The sequence below is a fragment of the Aricia agestis genome, chromosome 1, assembly GCF_905147365.1.
Source record: "Aricia agestis chromosome 1, ilAriAges1.1, whole genome shotgun sequence".
Classification (NCBI taxonomy): Eukaryota; Metazoa; Arthropoda; class Insecta; order Lepidoptera; family Lycaenidae; genus Aricia; species Aricia agestis.
The window spans coordinates 12503329-12529683 of NC_056406.1; the positions used below are offsets into that span (position 1 = coordinate 12503329).

General features: G+C 34.5%; 5 protein-coding genes across 15 annotated transcripts in view; 2 read left to right on the forward strand and 3 right to left on the reverse strand.

The window, feature by feature from the left end:
- LOC121725578 (patronin) overlaps positions 1 to 12196 on the reverse strand; it is a 55493-nt gene extending 43297 nt beyond the window's left edge. For 9 of the 11 annotated variants that reach the window (XM_042113019.1, XM_042112705.1, XM_042113321.1 and 6 more), the window contains exon 1: positions 7330 to 7550. In XM_042113019.1, the coding sequence (XP_041968953.1) occupies positions 7330 to 7446 (117 nt within the window). In that variant the 5' untranslated portion in view covers positions 7447 to 7550. Of the gene's footprint in view, positions 1 to 7329; positions 7553 to 11814 lie in introns of those variants that run through there. The other 2 variants (XM_042112785.1, XM_042113390.1) reach the window with 2 other exon arrangements.
- Positions 12197 to 19946: 7750 nt separating this feature from the next.
- LOC121726693 (serine/arginine-rich splicing factor 4) lies at positions 19947 to 21511 on the forward strand. The gene is made up of 3 exons (XM_042114203.1): positions 19947 to 20410; positions 20476 to 20795; positions 21389 to 21511. The coding sequence occupies exons 1-3, from the start codon at positions 20032 to 20034 to the stop codon at positions 21473 to 21475; spliced, it is 786 nt and encodes a 261-aa protein (XP_041970137.1). The 5' UTR covers positions 19947 to 20031; the 3' UTR covers positions 21476 to 21511.
- A 107-nt stretch (positions 21512 to 21618) lies between these two features.
- On the reverse strand, positions 21619 to 22105 carry LOC121726900 (mitochondrial import inner membrane translocase subunit Tim13-like). Its single transcript, XM_042114580.1, has one exon. It carries the CDS (start codon positions 22010 to 22012, stop codon positions 21740 to 21742), a length of 273 nt encoding a protein of 90 aa, XP_041970514.1. The 5' UTR covers positions 22013 to 22105; the 3' UTR covers positions 21619 to 21739.
- A 1914-nt stretch (positions 22106 to 24019) lies between these two features.
- On the forward strand, positions 24020 to 25018 carry LOC121726839 (U11/U12 small nuclear ribonucleoprotein 25 kDa protein-like). Its single transcript, XM_042114457.1, has 3 exons — positions 24020 to 24247; positions 24440 to 24511; positions 24762 to 25018. The coding sequence occupies exons 1-3, from the start codon at positions 24089 to 24091 to the stop codon at positions 24999 to 25001; spliced, it is 471 nt and encodes a 156-aa protein (XP_041970391.1). The 5' UTR covers positions 24020 to 24088; the 3' UTR covers positions 25002 to 25018.
- The window catches only part of LOC121726217, a 40566-nt gene continuing 39209 nt past the window's right edge, over positions 24999 to 26355 (reverse strand). The window contains exons 19-21 of the mRNA XM_042113493.1: positions 26005 to 26132; positions 25806 to 25913; positions 24999 to 25440 (exon numbers count right to left, since the gene is read on the reverse strand). Coding sequence (XP_041969427.1) covers positions 25303 to 25440; positions 25806 to 25913; positions 26005 to 26132 — 374 coding nt within the window. The 3' untranslated portion in view covers positions 24999 to 25302. The remainder of the gene's footprint in view (positions 25441 to 25805; positions 25914 to 26004; positions 26133 to 26355) is intronic.

Genomic DNA, 26355 nt, shown 5'->3' on the forward strand with positions numbered 1-26355 from the left:
AAGTTATCTGACGATTGAAAAATCGGCCCTAAGGTGGCCCTAAGTCGATAATTTAGCTACTACCTGCTAGATGTTGTCACTTGTCAGCTTTTTGTTTATCTCTACAAAAACCGAACATATTACATTAAACAGGTATGACTTCCTCATATTCTTGTTGCGTTATTGTTTTTCCCGATATTGTTTACTTCAACTATCTCTACGTAAAAGTAATTACTGATTAGGCATTCACTCCAGCACGAAACACACCTAGATGACCTATCAATCTATCTTCAAGTTTCAACTCCATGTTTCGCAAATAACGCAACCTAAGCCTCTAACTAGTCATTTATTCTCGTTTCTAAAATTTCCCACGGAGGTTGTTCTGTACAATAACGGCTTTGCAGCTTGCACATTTCTATTTGCATCTAAAACAAAGTCCGGCGATTACACAACCTCTAAAGAGCCTCAGAGTGGTATGAGTAGGCGTGTATTGAGAAAACAGTTTCGTTGCTAGTTACAATATTACAAATCGACTTGTTTTGAGATGTTATTGTAAATTTATTCAATGGACTATTACTTTTGTTGTAAGCTTTTTGTGGCTGACTTACGTACAATACGTTGCAATTTCTGCTATAAATTATCTTTAAAATTTTGTTCAGTAAATTAAGAAAAGTACAAAAACATATTATACTGTATTCGGCGAAACATGGCGGTAGCCAATGCGGTAGCGGTCATTGACTCCCTGTCAAAAACTTGTCATTTTCTATATCTTCTTCTTCTTCTTCTTTTTTATTAATGGCTTCTTTGTGACATTTTCTATATAAACCGCGATTACTTACAGTACCTACTATTATATTCTATTCTGTGCCACTAGCCCACTATTGACAATGAAGTGTCAGAACTCAGATGTTGTCATTCGCGGCTTTGCAGCGCCCGATCCAGCTATTTCGCCGCTCCGGGCAAAATAATAATTGCCGCCCCAAAAACCGGCCAAGTGCGAGTTGGACTCGCGTACGAAGGCCACCGACGTGACACCGCGCCGCTCTCAATTTGCCGCCCCGGACAATTGCCCGGTTTGCCCCCAAGATCGGGCCCTGCGGCTTTGTATAGAAAATGACAAGTTTTTGACAGGGAGCCAATGATCGCTACCGTCATGTTTCGCCGCGTACAGTATAGACTCATGTTGAAAAATGTATACTATTCGATGCTTAACACTCTATTCCGTCCGCTTTGAAATAAACATTCTAGACAAGTAGAAACCATTCATAAATATCACGGTTGTCTGGTGTAAAAGCAGCACAAGATCGCTTAGGCTTAGCCTAAGCCATTTCTAAAGTAACTGTAAAAATAACTAGTACTATGACCGGACCGCACTACCTTTTTAATGCATCGCTGATTGAATAAGCCACTTTCGTATTTAAATATTATTATCAGCTGTGAAATGCCGCATTAAAATATGTAATAGATTACGATGAGATGAAAGGGAAACATTTTTTCTGATATCACATCGTAGACGAGATCTTAAGTTGGCTTTAAAAGCTTGCTCTCTTTGGAAAGTTTAACAAACTGGCTTTCAGGTCAATGTTGAGTAGAGGAAATAGCCGTCTCCATCAACGATCAATCATTCGCCACCCTTCGATCACAAATCACATGGAGGCATTAGACTTGAAAATATTATTCACACCCCAACTCCCAAGGTTCATATCTATGGAAATCATTATTTTAATGGGCAGAAAACGTTGGAAAAGCCTGCTGCATTTGTGGCCCAGGACAAACTGTGGACATAAACTTAAGGTCCGTTCCGATTTTTACCGCAGCTAATCGCGACCGGCAAAAATTCAATTAACAAACACGATTTCAACGTGGAAAGGAATACCAGACAGAACTGATTACGAAAGGTGATCTTAACAATTCCCTTTGATATTCTTTGTGTATGAGTATGTATGAGAAAAACTAAAACGGCTGCCATTTTACAGCCTTGAGGGATAAAAAATTTGATAGCCAATTTGTCGACAAAATATGCCATACATGACATCTATCATCTATGACATTAAAGGATCGGACACCGGTGTCGGGACACATTGTATATTGTATTATTAACTTAATTAGGTATTACATCAATATTATAAATTATAATATAATATCACACATTTCTGAAGCCAAACAAGCGTATTTTTGTAAGTCGTGAGTCGCAGAATTTCGGTCGCCTAATATATTTTTTCATACAAATCATGATTCACAAAATTAAGTAGGAATTTTCTATGAAACTGAATGCAGCAGAATTTCTGCCAATTATTGATGTAATACCTAATTGAGTTAATAATACAATATACAATGTGTCCTGACACCGGTGTCCGATACTTTAAAGGATCGGGCACCGGTGTTGGGACACATTGTACCTATACCGTATAAGAAGTTACTAACAGCTTTTTAAATAAGCTTACACTTGCTACTAAATATCTTAAATCAAAATTCCAATTTAGCACAACAAAGGATCCTCTTGCTTCTGCATAGAACAGAATATTTTGCTTAATATGTGAACAAGTGGGTCAATATTAAAACAGTCGTTTCGCAACTCTGCGTCACCTTACGTTTGTCCATAAAAGGTTGCAAGTAAAAACTGGTCAGTACTGAGAATTAGAACAAAAATGTTAAACTATTGAATCGAGCAAGGGAAATCGAAGTGTTATTTTAGTACTTAATTTCGGAAATACATAATTGACGAGAACAATTAAGTGACTGGCTCGTACAATGTTAGCCGAAATCAAATTCGTTCAATTCGTAATAAAATATTTAGTCGACGAACTCAATATTATTCAGAATGAATGAAAAAGAACGCCCGAAGCATTTGCATGCTCTAGAATCTAGATTCTAGAATCTAGGTTGTAAGGAAGCAGGGAACGATGCTTTTGAGATAAGGCATGTTAAATGAGATCAAGGCAAAGAGTAATCAAAAACACATAAAGCTGTAATCACACTTGAGATGGCCGGCATGAGTGGACAGCCTTGAAAATAACTGAAATATTTGCAAGATTCCTGTCTAATCGTTAGTTCGTTACTACCATTTAAGTAAATTGTATAGGTATGAATAAATTCTAAATCAGGAGAACAATTCATAACCAACAATTGACTTTGAAAATGGCTAATCAGGATTTGTGTGTAAATAATATAAAATATTTTACAATATACCAACAGTGGTATTGGCTGATGTACCTACACGTAGAAACAAGGTCTTCTCCTTATATGTATAGACGTAGTGGGCGGAAGTGAGCTTGACACAACCGTGCCGATATCGGCGTTTGGCCCAAACTTCTTTAAAGTCAAAGAAATTGTTTGCAGTATTTTAAAAAGATAAAACCGACTTCAAAATTGTACGTAATTGAGAATTAAAATCTCAAAAACTACTGAACCGATTTTAACTAAACTTGCAGTAAGTATTCCCTACATTAAACAATGCCTATTGCCTAGTACAACAAAACAAGAATACAATCTTGATCTGGACTGAATCGAAACTGCAATATTTATTATTCGATTGAAATGGCAGAATCTTGTCACTGATAATATGACCATCCACCGCGCCAGTCCTGCAGGACCCAGTGGCCTCTTTTGTTTAGACAAAGCCATCGCATTCACGGATTTTTCTTCGGGTGTGCACACGTTTATAGTTAAAAAATAATGAATTCGCGGCAAAGTTTGTTGGAGAAAATATATTTAAGGAAAACCTCTGCACTATTATGAGAAGAGTCAATTGGATAAGAAAATGGTTAATTGATAGGCCTATAAGTGAAGTTTCTGCCTTATTGCTGAAGTAACTAAGATTAGAATATCCTTTTAAGTTGATCCTACACTACACGAATTGGTCGAGTGCCGAAGAGCGCATTTGTTTTATTTTTTTGTATCTCAACGCTTATTCCAACATGCATTGTATAAATTTTCAAGTATCCTCTTCGTTTAATTTCCTCGGCATTTTGTACACACACCGTACAAACGTTCGTCAGTGACTGGTCTTATTGACAGCCAGTATTGGCTGTTTATAAACTATACTTAACAAACAGATGCGTGTTCTTTTATGAAATCTGGACGTCTTGTATTGTTTATGTAACGGAAATGTAACTGCTTGTTACATGTAAGCTTTCATGAGAATTTTGGCTAGGTCATGTCCATTGTTGTTACGATAAAGAGTTCTCAAACTCGGACGTTAACTATCCTTGAACGAAAACGGAAGGACAGTTTGGTTATACTTCCCAGGTCCTAGCCATAATATTCACTTATAATCTATCTTAATGATCATCCTAAAATGGTAAACGAGGAAATATAGCTGGTAAATCATCATTTACAAGGTGATTAGCACGTTACAACGAGGTTTATTCTCAAGTCGTATTATGCCATCGTTTACTTCAATGCAAATATGTAATAGCGATTCAATCTCAATACATTACAAAGTTTAATTACAATTCCTGTTTGCCTATAATCGATATCGCCATTTATTCCTTTCTGAGATTTAACTTGAACAAAACTGCGACGTCTGATTGAGAACTTTGGATAATACTAATAATCGGTCAACTCTCGCGCACGAAAGGTTCTGTATTGGTATTTGGTATATAGAGTATCTAAGACATAATGAAAGTAGACAAAAAAATGTGTTTTTTTTGTATGGGAGTGCCTAACTGTCACCATTATTGATTACGAGCAAAAAAGGCCAAAAAAATCACGTTTCTTGTAATTATGGTAGCCCCCCTTAAATATTAAATTTATTTAATTTTTAGTATATTTGTTGTTATAGCGGCAACAGATACGAACACATAACACCACAGATATAGATCTAGATCTATGTTTGTGCATAATACACAATCTGTGAAAATTTCAGAAGTCTAGTTATATAGCGGTTCTTGAGATACAGCCTGATGACGTACAGACAGACAGACATCGTAGTCTTAGTAATAGGGTCCCGTTTTTACCCTTTGGGTACGGAACCCTAAAAATGGCTAATGATCTCTTTTGAAATTTGAAGCCTAGTATGAAAAACGCTTATTCAGATAAATAATAAAATACTACTTAAATAGAAATAAAACAAATTACGTTTGTTTCTTTTGTAAAACGAGTTTTCTATCTTTCTCAAATTACGGATACAAGTAGCATAGCGGAAATAGACATAATAGTATAGATATAAACGCACATCCGTAGCTTTGATTACACAAATTCCTCTCGTATTTTATTCGAATACTAGCTGTCCCGGCAAACGTTGTCTTGTCATATAAAGTATTTCGCCCATATTATTTTATTGAAGTGACTAATTAATTAGTATGTCACCATGTCAACGTCCATCGCTATCCCATCGCAAAAACAATGGTCGCCGTCAATCTAGAGTTGTAATTTTATTAATTTACTATTATTTATTCAACAAATGCACTTTAAATCAATATAAAAAGCAGCCAGTAGCCGATTCTCAGACCTACTGAATATGCATATAAAATTTGGTAAAAATCAGTAAAGCCGTGAGTACGGACTACGGTAACTAACATTGTGACACAAAAATTTTATATATTTAAAGAGAATAAGTAAGATTAATTAATACTGTATTTTTTCTAGAAAAATTGTCAGAATTCAGAAATTTCACCAATGGTTCAGCAGCCTCACTTATCTAGATAATAATAATCATTTACAAAAGGCCTGTTCCCAACCCGTTTCACTGTTTGCTGTTGAATGTCTGGTAGCTACGACTTACGAGTGATAAATACAGTTTACTATCGTCTATATAATATACTCTATCTAATAGCTAATTCACACGTTTTGTCTTTGTCACTTAGTAAAGAAAGAAAGTGAAACTTATAAGATTGATAAGCCATTTGAAGCTTATCAAAAACAAGAACCGGGCCCAAAACTCCAAACCTCAGCTCAGGGCTTGACTTCACTGATGGCTGAGCCGTAAATTACATAATATGAAAGCTGTCCTAAACAACACACAGATAAGGAGTATTTTAATTACGAAACATTCGAAATACACGTTTCTCAAAACGTAATATCTCATATATATTCTCATTACTTTATTATAAAGTGTAATTAGCTAAATAAAAATAGAAAGTGCCGCAGCTTCACTTCATTTCCACGAGACACTGCACAGAGAAGATTTTAAATAACTTAATTGACATTCTAAATTACCGTTGGGCGTCGTTGTTTCGAGTCGAATCAACTACAAATTAGTTTAATAAAAATTTCGGTATCGATCAAATATCACGCCAAATTAAAATTAATTTAAGACGGAAGCGACAAACTTGGGATATATATTGAAACCGTAAAAAACTAGTCAGAGTAATTATTGCAGGGTTGGGTCAGATAACCCAGTTCCAGGTGGCAACAAACGAACTTCGTGCCTCGGAGATGAAGCCACGGTCTGCTGATCCAACCTTGACAATCATCCTGTCTAATCCCACCCGAGGATGACATCATAGAAGATCAACACCATGTGTGAAACCAAGGTCGAAACATTAATCGATGTGAAAAATATTCGTAGATATCATATCTACGAATATTTTTCATTAAAAAGGAAAGGCGAGTCGTTGACCCCACCAGACAGTTTTAGTTAACTAATGTAGTTCAGTCTTTTTATAAACTACGAAAACATCTTTGAGCCATCGCGACAGATTTCTAGCGGAAGGAAGGTTTGAGTACCTCGAACGATTTATGAGAGATTATTTAGAAACGTATTCACCATTCAATTTCTAGATGATTACTTAATAAAAAAAATCTGAATTAGAATGACTAGATTTTTTAATGGGTATCGCAATGAGACGCATTACAATTTACAACTTTCTACATGGTTCTAGTCATCTAATGTTTGTCATAAAATTATTAGACTAGAATTTAGATTCATACTAATTAATTCTGTAGTCTATTTGGTTATTATGTACTTGCAAAATATTACGTTAAGTGGTCAAACTTAAGTCTATCTCTATACGCACTTATTATTATTAGTCACTTCTATTTTCCAGAGTAAACTTAGCTAGGTACTGTTTTGTAATATGATATTTTGCGTAAAATAATGAATGGATGCTACAATACAATAACAAAGAATTCTATTTAATAGAAGTCTTTGTACAACAAACATTCTCACATAGAACTTTCAAGTCCAATTTGAAATATCATAGATATGAGTGACGAGCAACTTGCGAATGTGCTGTGCGAAAATGCAATATAGCAATATCGATGTCTGCAAGTAGCAATCTCCCATCACATTATGCGGTATGCCCCACAAACAATACACCGGAGTCCGGACTCGAAGTCAATCATTATTAACATTCCACATACACAGTATCATTAGTCATCGTAACAGTTCTCTCGAGCCGAGCTTACCGACACTGCGACGGAGGTACTGGGAACGACACTTGTGTTTTGTGCCTCCTGGCCCTCGGGGGCGCTCAGGAACCTGCGCAGGGTGCCGTACCCTGAGGCCGATGCGATGGCAACCATGATGAGCACACACAACACTACACAGGGATCAATGGGACATCACTTCGTTCGGTGCGCGCGGCGTGCTGCGCGCCCGTCGCGTTTCAACTGCCTGCGTTTGTGCGTTTGGGCAAATCGCGCCCCCCCACCGAGACGATAGAATACTGTTTGACGACAAACAAGATATTTCATATTGGACTATGCATGACATCGGTATGCGCCTTTAAAATGTTTGTGTTGATAATGATATCGAGTGATAAGATTTTGTATTCATACATTTTTCAAACCAAATGTCTATATCAAATGCACTTTAAAAGACCGATTAAAAGTACATAATATTTAATTTACTGTGACTGTGATTTAAAAAATTTATATAACTTTTTAAATCACAGTATTTTTACAAATACTTTCATTTTTAACAACCTAATTTTTGAATAACCTCTGAAATTTATTACATTTTGTAAGGCACAGGCCAGAAGAGTATGAATGGCTTGAACTGCCAAAACAGCCAATTAATACCTAGAGCGCGGGAATCGCAGACACAATCGATTTTCAATTGTTATGCGACAGCCAGGTACCACTTGGGGATTGATGGTTTCAGTAACCAAATGATTAACACAGATCTAGTGACTTTCATAAACCCTCACTTCTCAGTTGACTATTATATAAATATACACTTAGAAGTTTCTTCCCGACTGGAAAGGATCCAAAGTTTTACTGACCTGAGTAGCAGATAATAATATTATATTATTAATTTCAAACTTGAATGAATGTTTAAATATATAGACATTACTGATTAACTTGGCCAACAGATGAATTTTAGTTAATGTTGAAAAAATATGCTTATTGTAAACAGTCCACAGTATGGCAGTTTACAAACATTCTTCATAATGATACAAATAAAATACAAGACAGAGTGTTGTTCACTTTTTACATCAATAAATTTTTCTTTTTTATGAGATGCCCTGGCACATATAGTTCTGTTGCACTTTTATTAAATTTAATTCTGAGCAAAATTAATTAAAATAATATTAATGTTTCTTCAGTTTACTACTACAGTTATTTTACATCTAAAATGTAATAGTCCGAGATATATGAGTCCAGCCATTCTGAGGTTTTAGTAATATATTTGAATTGCAATTGGCTAAAAATAAATCCATACTAATATTATAAATGCGAAAGTATCTCTGTCTGTCTGTCTGTCTGTCTGTCTTGCTTTCACGCCAAAACTACTGAACCGATTGCAATGAAATTTTGTATACAGTTATTCTAGAGTCTGAGAAAGGACATAGGCTACATTTTGATGTGGGAAAATATCTTATTTCCATGAAAATTTCGATGAAAATGAATTCGCATTGCGCGTGGCCAGCGCTCATCCCGGGGGTCCTGGGTTCGAGTCCCGCAGGCGGAACAAAAAGTTTTCAATGTTCCTGGGTCTTGGATGTGTATTAAAATAAAATTTCAAAAATCTTAAACATATTTTATGTATAATATTATAAAAAATCCAGAAATATATCGATGGAATGAACATTTTAGTTCTAATACGATTCAACAGATGGCGTTTTATTTTTTACTTTATTGTAACATAGAACTAATCATACTTATTAGTTAGTATGTTTTTGTTTATAGTTTTTAATACGTTAGAATATTATGTTTAATAATATTATCACTTGGTATAATAATAATCAATCTATCTTATCTTATGTAGAACTCCTACTGCATTTCTAATCCATACTATCCATACTAATATTATAAATGCGAAAGTATCTCTGTCTGTCTGTCTGTCTGTCTTGCTTTCACGCCAAAACTACTGAACCGATTGCAATGAAATTTTGTATACAGTTATTCTAGAGTCTGAGAAAGGACATAGGCTACATTTTGATGTGGGAAAATATCTTATTTCCATGAAAATATCGATGAAAATGAATTCACATTGCGCGTGGCCAGCGCTCATCCCGGGGATCCTGGGTTCGAGTCCCGCAGGCGGAACAAAAAGTTTTCAATGTTCCTGGGTCTTGGATGTGTATTAAAATAAAATTTCAAAAATCTTAAACATATTTTATGTATAATACTAGTTGTTGCCCGCGACTTCGTCCGCGTGGACTTTAGTTTATAGCGCGCGGTGTCAACAAAATTTGTGTCAAATTTAAAAACTTTTTAAAACCCTGGTAAGTGCTTCCGGTGTAGCGCGGCCCTTAATTAATCAAAATACCCAAAAACAGCTATGCAGTGTGCACATAATCTATACTAATATTATAAATGCGAAAGTATCTCTGTCTGTCTGTCTGTCTGTCAGTCTCGCTTTCACGCCAAACGCCAAAAGTATCTCTGTCTGTCTGTCTGTCTGTCTGTCTGTCAGTCTCGCTTTCACGCCAAACGCCAAAACTTCCGAACCGATTGTAATGAAATTTTGTATACAGATAGTCTAAAGCCTAAGAAAGGACATAGGCTACTTTTTTACTGGAAAAAAGGGTTGTAAGGGGGTGAAAATGCGTAAATTTGTTCAAATTAAGTTAGTTCCAACAATTCATAATAGATGGCGCCGTGCGTCTTCTACATCGCGCTGACGCTTGCTCAAAAGTATTTCTATAAGACGTGGTATCATCTTTTTAAGTTTCGATTTTTTTCGATTGTTATATCTATTCTACGGTATTAAATAACTCAGTACTTTATCTGTGCAGTGACGTAACCTTAAATCTATCAATGATAAATAGTTTATGGGTAAAGTTGTGTAATTGGAGGGCTAAATAAGCTTTAAAATTTGGCATAAAATATAAAGTTTAATATAAAAAAATGAAATACTTATTGTGTGCACACTGCACAGCTGTATTGATTTAAGGGGTACCAGGGTTTTTTTATAAAAGCTTTTGACACCAATTTTGTTGACATCGCGCGCTATAAACTGAAGTCCACGCGGACGAAGTCGCGGGCAACAGCTAGTATCTTCATATAATGAAGTGTCTAACACTAAGAAGAGTACAAATTCTCTTCCCTAAAATTAACTGATTTTAATGAGACTTGCACCATTGAATTAATTCCTAATAATTATTATTTATATACTTTCATGGGTGTATCGAGGGGGGGCAGCTGCCTCTCCCTGGATCATGTTGACATCCCTACTAAGTAATTAAGTATATTATCTAGTACTTTTATCTATAAAAATTAAGAATAACGAATTTTTGCCATTTGTTTGCACTACAATATTTTTACAACTAAAAATTTTTAATTTTTTATACTTTATAAACACCTAGCTTATGAAAAATCTGATTTTGAATGATGAACCCTTTGGGTACGGAACCCTAAAAAAGAATTGCATATTGAAGAAAACAATGTAACAACATGTGGTACAGTACTTATACCTTGTATCACCTTAACCCATCGAACGTGGAATAACGAGACACAATAGCTTATCTATTGTTATTGCGGCCGGATCCGGCCGCTTAGGGCTTCATGAATTAATGCTCAATTTCACCAATGCTCATTAATGTTGTTTGTGAACATGCCATCTTCATCATTAATATGAAAAAATAACTGGTCAACCACATTATTATTTATTCAATGTTTAAACATGAAGAGATGGTGAAATTAGCACTAAAGCTCATGGGTGTACCCAGGTAGGGGCAGGGGAAGATGAAATAAACTTCAATTTTCCTGGCAAGTGGAAATAAATGTGTCACCTACTCTGCGCAAAATGAAGTGTTGGAAACAAAATATATTTTCAGTCAGATTAATAAAAGTCATTTTTCATGATCTTTTGTTTCAATATACCAGAACGACCATCTTCTCAAAACAGGTATGCTGCCCCCCCTAGCTGAAATCCTGGGTACGCCCATGCTAAAGCTTTATAGAAATATCCATACATTGTAATGTTGACACCCAAAAGCTAATGGCAAAACAATAATAATTGAATGAAAGTTTTAAATGTTCGAGCAGTAGGACGTAAGTAATGAATAAGTACAGGTTAGTGGCCAGTTTGAATACAAAGGCTGAGTATATTATGTATCATAATATCTGATATGGCATGTAAGGCACCTAACAATGTTCTAATAACAATAATTTATTCCATAGGAGTGTGGGCTGTAAGTCAACTGCACCCACACCTTGCCTTGATATGCTTATTTAGAGCTAAAGGCTAGCTAAAGTGACACAATCAACATTTTTACAAATCATTATTTTTTGGATTGCACCTACTAACGGTGTTTATGTTTAATTAAAAAGAAAACAAATTTGACCACATTGTCAAAACACACAATGTAGTCAATTTCTATGGATAACTGCTTATCTTTGAATAGTTTGTCACGACTTGTGTAATTAAACTGAAATAGTAGGTCTGTTAATGCAGCAGATTTTCTAGAAACCGGCAATCATTAACAGTTGTTCGAGACTCACCTGTTTGGTATCCACAGTATCTGTGGCCTCCATGTTGATGAGTGATCTCTCCTTCCTGTCCATAACATCGAAAACATCAGAAACTCCTAATCCATGAACTGGTTGGTACAAAAGCACACAATGCGAACTTGAACATAACAATCACGATGGCATAATTTTTCAAAGAAACAATGTCAATGATCCTTAAAACACGTCCAACACCTAAATCCTATAAACTATAATAACATGTTGTATATCACAATATCGCAATGACAGACACATTTAGAAAATATTAAAGAAATACTAAATTAGACACTAGAGTCTTTTTTCGTTCATTTGAGAAAATACTGCTCATCACCATCTTAAAATTTTATACATTCCGTCATCGAGACCGACTGATTGGTCGCTGTGGTCGCTGCCCTGTTTAATTGTTCGTTTCACGCCGATTTTTAATTAAAATATTTTGATGACAGTGCTTTTAGTTCCATTCAAGAATAAAAATAGTTATCGATTTAAATTTTTTAATCAAAAAGCATTTCAAAATCCAAAATTAATGGGAATTTAAATTATTTTTCAATAAACATATCAAAATTAAACTATGTGACAAGCGTAAACTGGAACGAAAAAAAAACAATAAATGGGATATGAACTTAAAGTGGCCCCTTCACTATCCTGCATTGAGTCCGCCGTGCAGACTGCGAAATGGACATTAAATACAATGTGTCCCGACACCGGTGTCCGATCCTTTAATCTATGGCATATTTTATCGACAAATGAGGGATTTTCATTTATATTTTTTAATTTTATTTTTAACAATCATAACCAGATGGCGTAAGGATAAACACTTCTAGATTTTCTATTGGTTCCTCACCGATTTGAAATTATCTTCAGGTTGGCACCACTGTCTACATATGGGTTGTGTTTCCAAAAAATATCAGTGTACTGTCAAGCGTGACATAAATCAAAATATCCTAAACCTAAGCGTTCATTGGCCTAAGCTATTAGGCCAGTATACTGGTAACAGTTTAGGAACACGCTGACACGTCAAACTGAAAACTGACAACTGAAAGAGTTTTGGCGGGTATGTCACTTTCAAACTTCTTCTACTTTTTATTGTTGTGGTTTTTATTATTTTTTCCCAAATTGTATTATTTGGGTTTTTGATGTTAAAATATTAGCCATTAAATATCCATTACCTTGCACAAGTGCAGGTAAGATGTTATCAAAACCAAAATGTTTAATTCCTGTGACATTTGGTGTGAATATCGGTAAATAGGGCTATATCTTCCATGAGTTTTAGCTAATACATCGTTATAATAACTTTATTATCCTATTCATTGGAATATTATTGCATCTTTTTCAAATTGAAATGTATCAAGTTTTACATTCTCTTGCCCAGTTTTGTAGCAATTATTGATGGTATTGCCTGGTATTACCGATAGTTGTCTACCCATACGCCATCTAGTTACTGAAATAGAAACTGTTTGACAATCAAATTAAAAATATAGGAAAATCCCTCATACTGGTGTCCGATCCTTTAATGTCATGATCTATGGCATATTTTATCGACAAATTGGCTCCCAATTTTTTTTTTCTCTCACGGTTGTAAAAATATGGCAGCCATTTTAGTGTTTTTCGGACTTTCACACTAATCTGACCATTACTTTTCATGTAAATATCCTATGAAAATAAAAAAAGGTCTCATTTGATAGCTAAACTTGTGGACTATACTTACGCAGACAATATGTTATAAATTTCATGGAGTTAAACATAGAAAAACCAAAGTTTAAGAAAAAAATATGTGTATTTTTAATTAATTGGCTTTTTTTGAAAAATGTAGCACATTAAACTGGTTCTTTTTTGCTTTCAATAGATAGAAGAGGTTTTTATCTTAAATAAATTCTTTACTTCAATGCTCTAAGTGAGATAAGTTATAACGATTTTCCTATGAAGTATAGGTCAGATTAGTATGAAGTCAGAGATTTTTTTTTCAAAAGTTGGAGAAAAAAAATTGGACTCATGATTTATGGAATATTTTAGTGACAAATTGGCTTTCAAATTTTTTTTTTCCCTAACTTAAAAAAAAATCTCTGGCTTCATACTAATCTGACCTATACTTCATAAGAAAATCGTTATAACTTCTAAACTATCTGACTTAGAGCATTGAAGTAAAGAACTTATTAAAGATGAAAACTTTCTCTATCTTTTTAAAATAAATAAGAACCAGTTTAATGTGTTAGATTTTTTACAAAAAGCCATTAATAAAAAAATATTCATTTTTTTTTCTTAAACTTTGGTTTTTATATGTTTAATTTCACAAAATTTATAACATATTGCCCGTGTAAGCGTAGTCCACAAGTTTATCTATCAAATGAGACCTTTTTTATCTTCATAGGATATTTACATGAGAAGTACTGGTCAGATTAGTGTGAATGCCCGAGAAAAACTAAAATTGCTGCCATTTTACAACTGTAAGAGAGAGAAAAAATTTGAGAGCCAATTTGTCGATAAAATATGCCATAGATCATGACATTAAAGGATCGGACACCGGTATTGGGTCACATTGTATAGTGCGTCAAGAAAGTCATGCTGCCGTGGTATAACAAAAATGGCGTTAGGTGACATTTGGTCGATTTTCAGGTTTTGACTGTACATGAATAAGAAAAAAATTCTCTATCGACCTACATAAGCGGTTTTTTGATAAGTTGAATAGTTTCAGAAATAATATTAATGAAAATGCCGTTATATTACCCTTTTTTGCGCATGTAATACGCATAAATGACGTTAAGTCATATTGGGAGTCAATATAGCCGCTAATGTTCATTAACTTGTATTTTTATTATACTTTTTTCTTGTGATTGTTTCACTAGATTGCCGTTATACGGTATTTTGTACACTGTAAAGTGATTAAAGTACTTTAAATATTTTATTGTAACTCTTTTTTAATGCAGGATTTTATGTTTGCTAAACAATAATGCCGTAAAGTGAAAAAATTAGACTTAAATGTGACTAACGAGTCTTAACGGCATTATAGCTTAGCATTTAGTACATTTATATTTTTACTCAATGAACGCTACGAGCCAGTAACGGCATTTATAAAGTAAAATAAAACATGTTTTAAATTAAATATTAGATTTAAGTGTCGCTATCTCACAATAATACGCTATAATGCCGTTAAATAATCTCGCCCGGTGAGATCCTAGTTCCGCGGTCAGGGGTCAGGGGTGAAATCAGTATTCAGATTTCAGTGCGTCGCAGGCGCTTAAAGAATGCGCTTACGTAATTAAGAATTAAAATTCCGTATCTCAAAAAACAAACTTGCAGTATTCCTAATAATAATAATAAACTAAGTTGAACAATACCTACTACAATAAAAAAAGAATCACTAAAATCGGACTTGTAGTTCCGGAGATATGCGTGCACAAACATAAAAACATATATACATACATACATACATACATACACTTTTGAAATTTGGCACATCTGTTCAGAAGCTGTCATAGATTGATATAATAGGTAACTATACAAAAACTGGGCAGTTCTGGAAATATTACATACATGTACATTGTACGCGTCGAATTGATAACCTCCTTTTTTTGAAGTCGGTTAAAAATATAATTTTATGTTAAAAATAACATTTGACTTGATTTTTTTTTATTATAATGCTCTTGTCCCTGATTTTTATTCGAGGGATTTATGTTCTGAATACAATTTATACTGTCCTATGTCTACACACGTCTTATCTCCTATTTCTATTTTCTGTTCTGTTAATACTATTTACTCCTTTTATTATTATAACACAATATAGCAAAAATTCTTCCCTATTTTAATTACAAAATAAGTTGAAGGCTTGGCTTGAATGTGATCTGAAAACTTTTTACGATAGATATATTGCATGGCTATGCAATATTTTGCTTGGCTCCTTTTTACATTTAATGTTTTGGTGGGATTTCATTTCTTTTCTTTTCAGGTCACGTTAAAACTTTTCTGTACTTAGCTTAGCACTCATTCTTTATTCTAGGTCGTAAAATTAATTGATAATAACAGGTAGGTACTTCTACAAAGTACAAATTCTATGACGATAGCCCAACAACTTTTGAACTTTCAGGAGGTTATTCGTGCATCGATGTTACTTTCGATTGAGTATTACGACCTATTCCGGATTTTTTTAAACCATAATAATTATACTCCGCAAACAAACGATACCGCGATATAAAGGGAGTGCTACACCATCTATCGAGCGAGTATGGAGTGTACATCGTAATTCGCAGTTCTGATTTGAGATTTAATCGAATTTAATTATCATAGTTTCATTGTTAACTTTGTTCACTATTTTTCCTTTTGTACGTAAAATTATTATTATGAAGTCGAAACTCATTTTTAATGTTCTTGTAAAGCCACAAACATAAAAATCTTTTCTTTTATTTAATAAAGTCATATTACTTATACTTTTCAGTTTTTAGGTTTCCTTGCCCAAAGGATGAAAACGGGAGCCTATTCCTAATGAGTCTAGACTTCGCTGTCTGTCTGTCGTCCGTCCGTGTGTCACGAGGCTAGATCTCGAGAACCGCAATAGCTAGATATTTGAATTTTTTTACAAATTATGTACTTTTGTTGTCGCTATAAAAGCTAATAATCCAACTAAAATAAAATAAATGATTAATGGGGGGTCTCATACAACAAACACGTTTTTTGCCCTTTTTTGCTCTATATCCGTAATGGTAAAAGTAAGGTTTTTGAAAATTTTAGAAAATACTTAATTGTATTTCCACTTTAATAATAAGTAATAAAAAGTACATAAACTTGTGATTTAGGGGGGGCTCCCATACAAATTTACGGTACGGAACCCTATGTACGCCAGTCCGACTCGCACTTGGCCAGTTTAATAATTTTTCCTTTCATTGTGGATAACGACCTACCTTGTTGCCAAATTTCAAGGTTCTAAGTCTGCATATCTAAGTCATCAAAATTCTAAGGTACTACGTTAGAATTTTGATGATCTGTCAGTCAGTGAGTGACAAAATGTAGTAAATTTGATCATCCGTAACTATTAAACTATTATCGAAATGTTACGTAATTTGGAGGTTAAGCTAGTTTTAATACTTGCTCCTAGTCACCGAAATTCTAAATCCCTAGCTTTGTTAACATCGAAGATAAAGAGGGTGTGAAAAAGCCGCGAACCGCTTCGAGAAAAGTATGGTACAGCCGTGCCTTTGCTAAAAAGCGTGGCTGGAGCACTGCCGTGCTCCCAGATATACTATAGAGCTATCTAAGATGCTCAATGGGTGGGTGGATGGGTTTTAATTTATTACAAAATATGATCCCTATTTAATACTTTAACTCCGTATAGTTAAATATCACAATGCAATATTTTTCGTTTTTTGTCGCTATAACGCCGTTAACGTAAAAAGTAAATAGTGTAACGGCGTTTTAGCGGAACAATGAGTGGAGTTATTCATATGCATTTTGTAGTTTACTAGACTTAAATGCGGTAAAATACCAATAACAGCACTAAAGACTAACATAAGTTAGTTCTGTATTTCTTGATATTAAGCTAAATCAGGGTTATGTACTATAACGACATTTTAGCTAAACATATGAGAAAATGTTTGTAGTGTTTTAATAGACAACGTTTTTATTAGGAATAGAAACACTAAAATGCCGTTAAGGTATACGTAACGGCATTTATGTCAAATTATAGATGAAAGAAAGAAACATTAATGTTGAACTAAAACAAAAACGGGTTTTTTTTTATTCATAAATAAATTCTAGAAGATCGCATATTAATAGATAATAAGTATCTCTTTTATGTATGTTCTGGTGCTTTTCGATCTCAAATCGGTTTTGTCATTGAGGAGTTACATAGGTTTAAAGTTTTACCGCGTTTTTTACTCATAACTCAAAAGTAGGTTTTGGTAGTTAACGGCATTATAGTCATACCACGGCAGCATGACAGGCGGGAAAATTTTCTAAACGTAATCACGCATAAAAGGTGTATTTTTTTCTTTGTATTTTCACAGAGAACGCTTAATACATTTTAAATATTGTCACCTTGCACATTTATATCTCGAATTAATAAAGTTCTCTTATTTCATTTTAAAAAAATTGCCGCCTGTCATGACTTTCTAGGGACCGTGCAGAAACTATAGAGGGCGTCGTAATTCGACAGCAGCGACACGATGCGAGTAAAAGAAGTAACTTGTGAGTGACTTTGGCTTCGCATTCTCTTTGACCCCGGCTAGTTTATAAGTGTTTTTTATAATATGTTTTAGACTATAAAATTATTTAATACTTACACTCCCAAGTTGCCACATGCGGCCGCGAGAACAACAACAGATTTCCAAGAATCCGCGATCGAAGGATTAAAGTAAAAGACTAGATGACGCCCGCAACTCCGTTGCACCAAAAATCATTTATCGCGCGAGAACCGTACATTTTCCCGGAATAAAAAGTATCCTATGTCCTTTCCCGGGGCTCAAAGTAAATCCATACCAAATTTCAGCAAAATTGGTTCAGCGGTTTGGGCGTGAAGTGCTAACAGACGTCTAAACTTTCGCATTTATAATATTGAGTATGGATGGTTTCTAACCGTAAACAAAAAACAAAAATGTTTAAAGCTTATCTAGTTAACTTAGAAAACATCTGAAAAAGTAATTAGTAGCATCCATCAGCATAGAAAGTAAAAACTTGATAAATATTGCAATAAAATAATGAAGACGCAAAATACTTACAATAATTACTGAAAATGCTTGTGGATTAATAAAAAAAAACAAGTTCACTAAAATAAATGCTTTTATTTCATCAACCTTCTGCGATTTGCTCGATACCATTTTTACAACTTTTGTCTGTCACTATTTTTAACTAGTGTACCTCATCAGTGCAAACACTATATACTTAAGTATTCTTTAAATAACACACAAAGACTGCACTATTAATAGTTTTCCTACTTGAAGAATCATCCTTTTGAAAACCAACACTTTGACAAGATGGTTCAAGATATAAACACTATTACGGAGTACTATTATATTATATTCTGTTTCTCAGTGTTGAATTCTCCAAATTATCCTTACTTCTCCAAATTATCCTTACTTTTGATGCAACTTGTTGCATTCTAGTTGATGTCTTTGAAATTCTTTTTTAAAGGAGTTTTTATTTTATTTTCTTCTCCAGGAAACATTGTAGGTAGGTACTTATATTATTAAATGCCGGGTGTACAGGATTTTCCGATCTTGGCCAATTAAATAGCGGCGGTGCATAGGTACCTATGTAAAATTTAGATGGAACTTGGAAGCCAGTTTGGATGTTTACTGAAAGAGGCAACGGTTATAGGTTAGGTTCATATTGTGTTCATCTAAATGAATTTACGGTAATAATCTACAAAATTCAGTGTTTTTACGAGTCTACACATAACATTCATGGAACTTTTTAAGTACTTACGTATGTTTTACCGGCTTTTATCCATTTCTTTCGTTTTTCAATAAGCCATGGCATGTGAATACTTTTGGCAGGAAAATACAACAATGCATTTTAGTCTTGAAAATTTCTAAATTCTCAAGAAATCTTATAATTTTCCGTAACTTGACTAGAGCTTGACAATAAAATTTTCGTAAAAGTTTCGGCAACTCGTCACTAGTGGCGGTGTCATCGCTCTGCACGGTCCCTATATTATGCTTCGTTTCGTTACGTACTCTTCCTTAGAAGCAGTGATATTGAATTTTGCAAGTATATTACATCCCTAGATGGACGGCAAAGCAGGATAATGTGTGAGCTATACTCCACTCGGGCTAACTTGTCGCTAGCGGTCATTGACTCCCTGTCAAAAACTTGTCATTTTCCATATAAAACCACAATAAACAATAACTTTATTGATAATCGCGGTTTATATGAAAAATGACAAGTTTTTGACAGGGAGTCAATGACCGCTAGCGACAAGTTAGCCCGAGTGGAGTATATGTTTATTTCGCAGTCCTGCAGGCTGCACCGTGCACGAGCACGGCAGACTGCAATGTAGGCAATTGGCAATCTTAACATTATTATCTGAATGAGAGAAGCCAAAGTAGAACTAGAGTTGAGAAATTTTGACATTGACAAGGGACAGGAGTGACAGGACGGAACATTAGATTTCAATTATATACTAGTAATCTGTGTTAGATTTACAATTTTTTTTCTTTTTAAAATCTAAAATTTGCAAATTAGGTACTTGAAAAATACCAAACAATTTGACGAACTGTAGTCAAAATGCCGCGTGAAAGAAGTAGATACAGAGAGAGGAGGAGTTCATCTAGTTCAGATTCTTCATACGATAGAAAGATGTCTAAAAGTAAACACAAAAGGCGCTCACATTCAAGAGACCGTTCCGAATCGAAAAGCCGTAAGAGCAAATCGTCCAAACATAAGCGAAGAAGTTACTCTAGAAGCTTATCTAGAGAGAAATATGAGTCTAGTAAATCAAGGCGAAGATCATCATCGAAGTCGCGGTCTAAAACGTCGAAACATTCACGAGATAGATCACGCTCTAGATCCAGTTCAAGAAGCTACTCTAAGCGCAGTAAGAGTAGTAAAAAACATCGCAGAAGGTCCAGCTCTTCAGACAGTCGTTCAAATTCTTTTGACATTGGTATGTATAATGATAACATAAAAAAAATGTTTATTATTGTATTTTCTAAAGAAATACATTTTCAGAACCAAGAAATGCACATCTAGATGACACAGAGAGTAAGGTAGAAAAGGCCATCAAAGCTGCAGCTGCCGCAGGGCTGACAATGACAAAAATACCAACATATGAATACAATGATGTTGAAATAAAAGAAGACATGCCTACAATACATGATAGAAACCTTTTGGATGAGTTGAACAGTGACACATTTGTACAGAAGTCTTTTACATCATCTAAATCAAAGAAACAGTCTCAAAACATTGTGATTGACCTCAATGCTGAGACCGTCAAAGTTCCTGAAGCTGAGGCTAAAAATAAAACTGAGGATTCTATTATCGATTTTGATGTGAGTGTAACATTGTTGTCTTTATTGCTTTTCAAACCTCAAAAAATGGTATGATGGAAAATAAATTTTACTTCGGGTTTTTTATATTGCTCTGGTTCTAAAATGTTAATTAAATGTGCTTGAAAGTTATAGAAAGAAGATAAATCTATATTTTTTTTATCTTTTTAAAAATATAATAATACAGTAGGGCCTCAGTAATCCGGACTCCCACTTGTTTGGTGGTCGCTGTAATCCGGCCGAGCCGGCCGGCCAATGGGATATGCGGGGAGGCCTGCGAGTGTAGGTGCGGGCCGTCATGAGCCAATGTGTTGTCAGTCTTTTGTTTATTGCCTTTCGTCATTCCTGTTACACATACAATTTTAATTTAGAGCGTTTGCTAACATTATGGAGCTGCCATATGAACATTCAACATTAACATTCAAAGACAAATTGCGAAAGAAATATTAGATAAAGGTAACAGCTACCCCATCACAAACTCTTGCATACTATAATCCAGACACCCTGATAATCCAAATAGGGTCTTGTTTTTGCCTCTCCGGATTAACAAGTCCCTACTATATATCTGTTTATTACACTTTTTTTTTAAATTTTAGGAAATACCAAGCCAGGAAGAACTTAAGGAGATGTGGGTCAAGAAACTGTATCAATATAGGAAGAAGATGTTGAAAGAAGATCTATAAAATATCATATCAGTGGAATAAATACACCAACACAAATCGGTTTATTATTTCTATTTTATGAGTAAATATGTCCCTTAACACTTTTCATGGTTACAATTATTATTATTGTGATAAACGTTAATTGTAACAAATGAAAAACCGAATAACTTAAACCATATATTTCTTCAACACAATAACAGTTGCCACAACTCACAATTTGAAATGCACTGCATCTACTTCTATATTTACAGAACTGTCTAGCCATAAAACTTATAATGCGAATTTTCACATGTTGTTTCTTTCTCGCTGAATACGGCTGCTGTAAGTTCGTGACACAAGATTCCAAGAATCCATGTATCTGTCCATGCACATAGCTATGCATTTTTGTTCTGAATTATCCAACGATGTACCTGGTTTGTTAATGCATTTCTTGAAACATTTCTCTGACATTTTCGTCAGTAGTTCTTGGGCGTTTGCGATAGCGATTTGTTGTTTCACTTGATCCATTAACTCCTCTTTTTGCACACCGCTTAGAGCACCAGTTGAAAGTGAATCCATTTTAATTATTGTTTGAGGATCTTCCTTGTAAAGTTTTAAATCTTTTATAAAATCTTATTCCTAACCTTAAAAATGTTTGAGGTAATGAGTGTCAAAATTAGTTCTTCTTCTTATTTAAAAATGGCCCCGTAGTGAGTTGCCACATTGGTTGTCACCATATTATAATAAAGTAAGTACTCTGTGGTTGCCACTTGCCAATGTAAAAGTGGCACATTTCACAAACTCAATTGACATTTGACACAAATGCTAAATTGAGCATTTTGACAAATGACAATTCGATATAAGACAGTATTTTTTTATAATATGGCGCTCGGCTTTTTAACCATGGTGTGTCAAGTAAAATTGCGCCAATGCGCTGCGCGAACGCCGCGTAACTATAAGTTTCCATATAGTAAGCGGAAGATGCGCACGCGCGTGCCATTGTAAATCAATGCTTTATTTTTGCATTATCATGATATTAGTACAGGTTATTTGGAGCATTTGGAGTGTTACAAAGTATAATATCGTGAGTATAAGTTACTTTATTATACGCTGAATTTTGCCATCGCTTTGCTGTCGTATATTTTTTTTTTACGATATATTACACGGGAATCATAACCATTTTTTTATAGTATGTTTTACTTACAACATTTTTCTTCGTTATTCTATAAAAGTTACTATATTAATATTCTTCTAGAAAATACTTATTTACAAAGAATTTAAATGATTTTTTTGCAGACTCAACTCTCCCATCTACAATAGGTATTGAAGAAATAAACGCCATGATGGATTTATTATCTGATTCGGAGGAAATATTATTTATCCGAATACCAGCATTAGGATTAGAAAAAGGTATAATCCTAACCGAAAATTCCATTGCATCAGTTAAATAATTATCATAAGCTGATATTATATTCGTGCTTTAATTGTTTTTTTTTGTTTAAGGACTTAGTGATTTCTCCATTATAGAAGACACTGTCACGAGTCACGAGTCACGACACGACACCCATCTCCTGATTGTACAGTTAATCTATCCTAATCAATAATATCTTCTAATACAGATTTACTGTTTACGCCACAAGCAAACAAGCCACTGACTCCTTATCCTGAAAGGAGTCAGTGGCTTGTTTGCAGTTTGTCAAAATGCAGTCCTGCAGCCACATTCACGCTCCTGCTTTCTACACGGCATTCTGCCACGCAGGACGCCGAGCCACTCACGGTCCTTTGCGGCGGACTGCAAGCGGTGGGCGGAGCTTGCACATTTTGTGCAGTACTCAGGTCGCGTCCCGCTCGGTGTTGCAGGCCGCCGTGCAGGCCTAGTGCCTAGCACATGGCGGCCGGCCTGCGACACCATTCACAATCCTGCTTAAGCCGGCGGACGGCATGGCGGACAGCAGCATGATGGTGAATGGGCCACTTTAAGGGCCCTGACGATGTAAAATAATCGGCCAAGTGCGAGTCAGACTCGCGCACGAAGGGTTCCGTACCATTATAGAGCAAAATTAGGCCAACATTTGTGCTTTTTCGATGAGAGCCCCTGTTAATTTTTTTATTTAATATTAATATTATAAATTATTATTAAATATTAAATTATAAAACTAAGGATTGTGTGAATAATTCAAGTACCTACCTGTTGCTATTATTGATATAGAGCAAAAAAGGCCAAAAAAATCACGTTTGTTGTATGGGAGCCCCCTTTAAATATTAATTTTATTTTGTTTAAATAGTATTTGTTGTTAATAGCGGCAATAGATCTAGTATCTACACAATCTGTGAAAATAGCTATAGCGGTTTTTGAGTCAGAGCCTGGAGACAGACGGACAGACAACGAAGTTTTAGTAATAGGGTCCCGTTTTTACCCTTTGGGTACGGAACCCTAAAAACTATGCTGAAAATTATTGTATACTAGAATATTGTTTTCCCGCCATAATAAACTTGACACTGGCGAAAGTTATATAGCCGAAGTGCCATAATTAGAACAAAAAAGAAAGAAGGATAAGAAGTATGTAAACAATGGAGAATGGAGGTTGTGTAAAACTGTATTTGTAATTAAAAACAACTAAGAACCCTTTAAAATATTAATATTTTTCTATAAGTATGACTATAAATCTTGATCATTTAGGGGAGTTAGTAAAAACTTTATCTCATGAAGAGTTAAATGAAGTCACAAAATCTTCACTATCCTCTCTATTCAAGTGTGATGCAGTACTATCAGATTTGCCTTCAGATATAACATATGAAGAAATTACTAACTTGGTAAGTAGGTATTTAATTGCATCTCTGTCTTTTGCGGTTTGCCCAACATTACTGATTACGTCTTACCAGTTGCCATTGGGTACTGGGTTGTTAAGGTGACGCCGCGTTAAAGTCGTCGCTCGCATGTGCTATTTTAACTTCTTGTATGCAAGTGCAAGTTAAAAAATGCAAGTAATACATGCATTTTTTCAGACTGCAGTTGAGCATGGACAATCAATAACAATTATTGTGGCAAGGGAAGATGAAGTTCCACTGAAAGTTATTGTAAGTCCATACTTAATGTCATATAAAATAAACAATACTCACTGATCTCTTGTATAATGGAGATCAGTGACAATACTAGATGTCCCGCTACAAAGTTTTTACTGAAATTAGATTATTTGGCAACCATACATTATGTAGGTACTTATTAGCAGTTGAAAAAGTCATCATTCCAAATATTATTGATGTATGTAAAAGAAATTTCACACTTGTAAATAAACCTTGGTTACCAACATCTGTTTCTAATTTTTAGGTACCCCAAAAGGCGACTGTTAAAGATTTGAAAAAAGCTGTAGCAAGAAGTTTTGAAAATTATCAAAATAGAACTGGAAGTAAAGTTAAAATATCTTGGAAATACTTATGGAAGACATATAATTTATGCTATGATAGTTTATTGCTAGACAATGATAATAGCAGCATTGATGATTATGGCGTAGGCAATAAAGTAACATTAACCTTTAAAAAGAAAAGGAATATGAGGAAAGCCATGTAAATTTTAAATAAACTTTATTTGTTTCTATTAAGCTTAATAACTAAGTTCAATACATGCTGTAATGTAGTATGGTATTTAAAAAAAATATGGTCAATTCATAATTAGAATTTTTAACTTAACACCTCAAGCCGTCACATACAACCATGATAACAATAGAATAGCTATTTTTTTGGATTTTCCACAATCAAGGTAATATTATATTTTTGTTATACACAATGTAAATAAAATTTAGAAAATAAAAATAAAACTTCTACTTCTTTTATATTATTAAATGAATATCATCATACATAATTTTTAATAACTACAGCTGCTCAAAGTCTGGCTGAGGTGGTGGTTCTTGGGGAAGGGGCTCAAAGTCACTGAGGCTATACTGGGGGTCTTCGTGTCTCGGGGTTGCTAGTGGCCTATCATAGGTGTCCTTCAAAAGTTCCTGATCATGCTGAAACAAGTAATGCTAAGGATAAATTTTGTTGACCTAGAATACATCTATAATAATTTACTTAAAGATAACATTGTTTTGAACAATAATTCCAGTTAATTAGTTGGCGAGCATCACCTGTTACAAATTACAATGCACCATTATAATTTTGATTTGTGCTCTAGTCTAGTGATTCGTCCTAGTAAAACATAGTCTTTAATCAGGGGATAAGCCTCATCTAATGGAGCTCGCTCACAGAGTATTACAATATATTTTGCTTAAATGCATGGTATTTAAAGAGCATCTTTTAAGATAAAGAAAATAAACAAGACAAGGTTTTAAGTATCTAAAAATATGAAGAAGGTATAACAAAATAAAATATTTACCTGATCAGTCTGCAGCACTGAGGGTGGAGCCAAATCATCAAGTGATAGCTGGGTGTTGATCACCGATGGCGGAGCATAATCTGACATCACTGGTAGGTTCTCCACAGGCTAGAACACAAAAGTTTTTCAGTTAGGCAAACTTGACTTTTTAATTGCAAGATTATTATTTGAGTAAATTATTTTAAAATTATAGTTATACCGTATCTGTTGTTTCTTCAACAGCCTTAGTTTCAGGGTTTTTCTTGACAAGATTGTCTTGTGCAAGTTCTTCTGACGTGTATGCAGTGGAGTGGCCAGAAAACAGAAGATGTGTTAGCATGTCAGTACCTGAAATGAAAAAGTAAAAAAGACTTTAGAAACTGCAAACAATATTATATAACACAACTTTTAGAGCATTTTCCGCTAGGAAATGAAAGTCCAAAATCCGACATGTTGCACACGTCATATCAGAATATTGACAGAAACATCTTCAACCATCAATCAAAACTTTTGTTTGTGCTAGTGCTGCCGTCTAGATAGATAACTGCAATGTTTTCAACATTGCAGTGAT

What these genes read in the sequence shown, in the direction of transcription:
- LOC121726693 (XM_042114203.1), top strand. Translation starts at nt 20,032, where the DNA reads ATGCCGCGTGAAAGAAGTAGATACAGAGAGAGGAGGAGTTCATCTAGT. An exon ending in TTCAAATTCTTTTGACATTG is followed by an intron (nt 20,411 to 20,475) that starts GTATGTATAATG and finishes ATACATTTTCAG; the next exon opens with AACCAAGAAATGCACATCTA. An exon ending in ATTCTATTATCGATTTTGAT is followed by an intron (nt 20,796 to 21,388) that starts GTGAGTGTAACA and finishes TTTAAATTTTAG; the next exon opens with GAAATACCAAGCCAGGAAGA.
- LOC121726900 (XM_042114580.1), bottom strand. Translation starts at nt 22,012, where the DNA reads ATGGATTCACTTTCAACTGGTGCTCTAAGCGGTGTGCAAAAAGAGGAG.
- LOC121726839 (XM_042114457.1), top strand. Translation starts at nt 24,089, where the DNA reads ATGACTATAAATCTTGATCATTTAGGGGAGTTAGTAAAAACTTTATCT. An exon ending in ATGAAGAAATTACTAACTTG is followed by an intron (nt 24,248 to 24,439) that starts GTAAGTAGGTAT and finishes GCATTTTTTCAG; the next exon opens with ACTGCAGTTGAGCATGGACA. An exon ending in AAGTTCCACTGAAAGTTATT is followed by an intron (nt 24,512 to 24,761) that starts GTAAGTCCATAC and finishes TCTAATTTTTAG; the next exon opens with GTACCCCAAAAGGCGACTGT.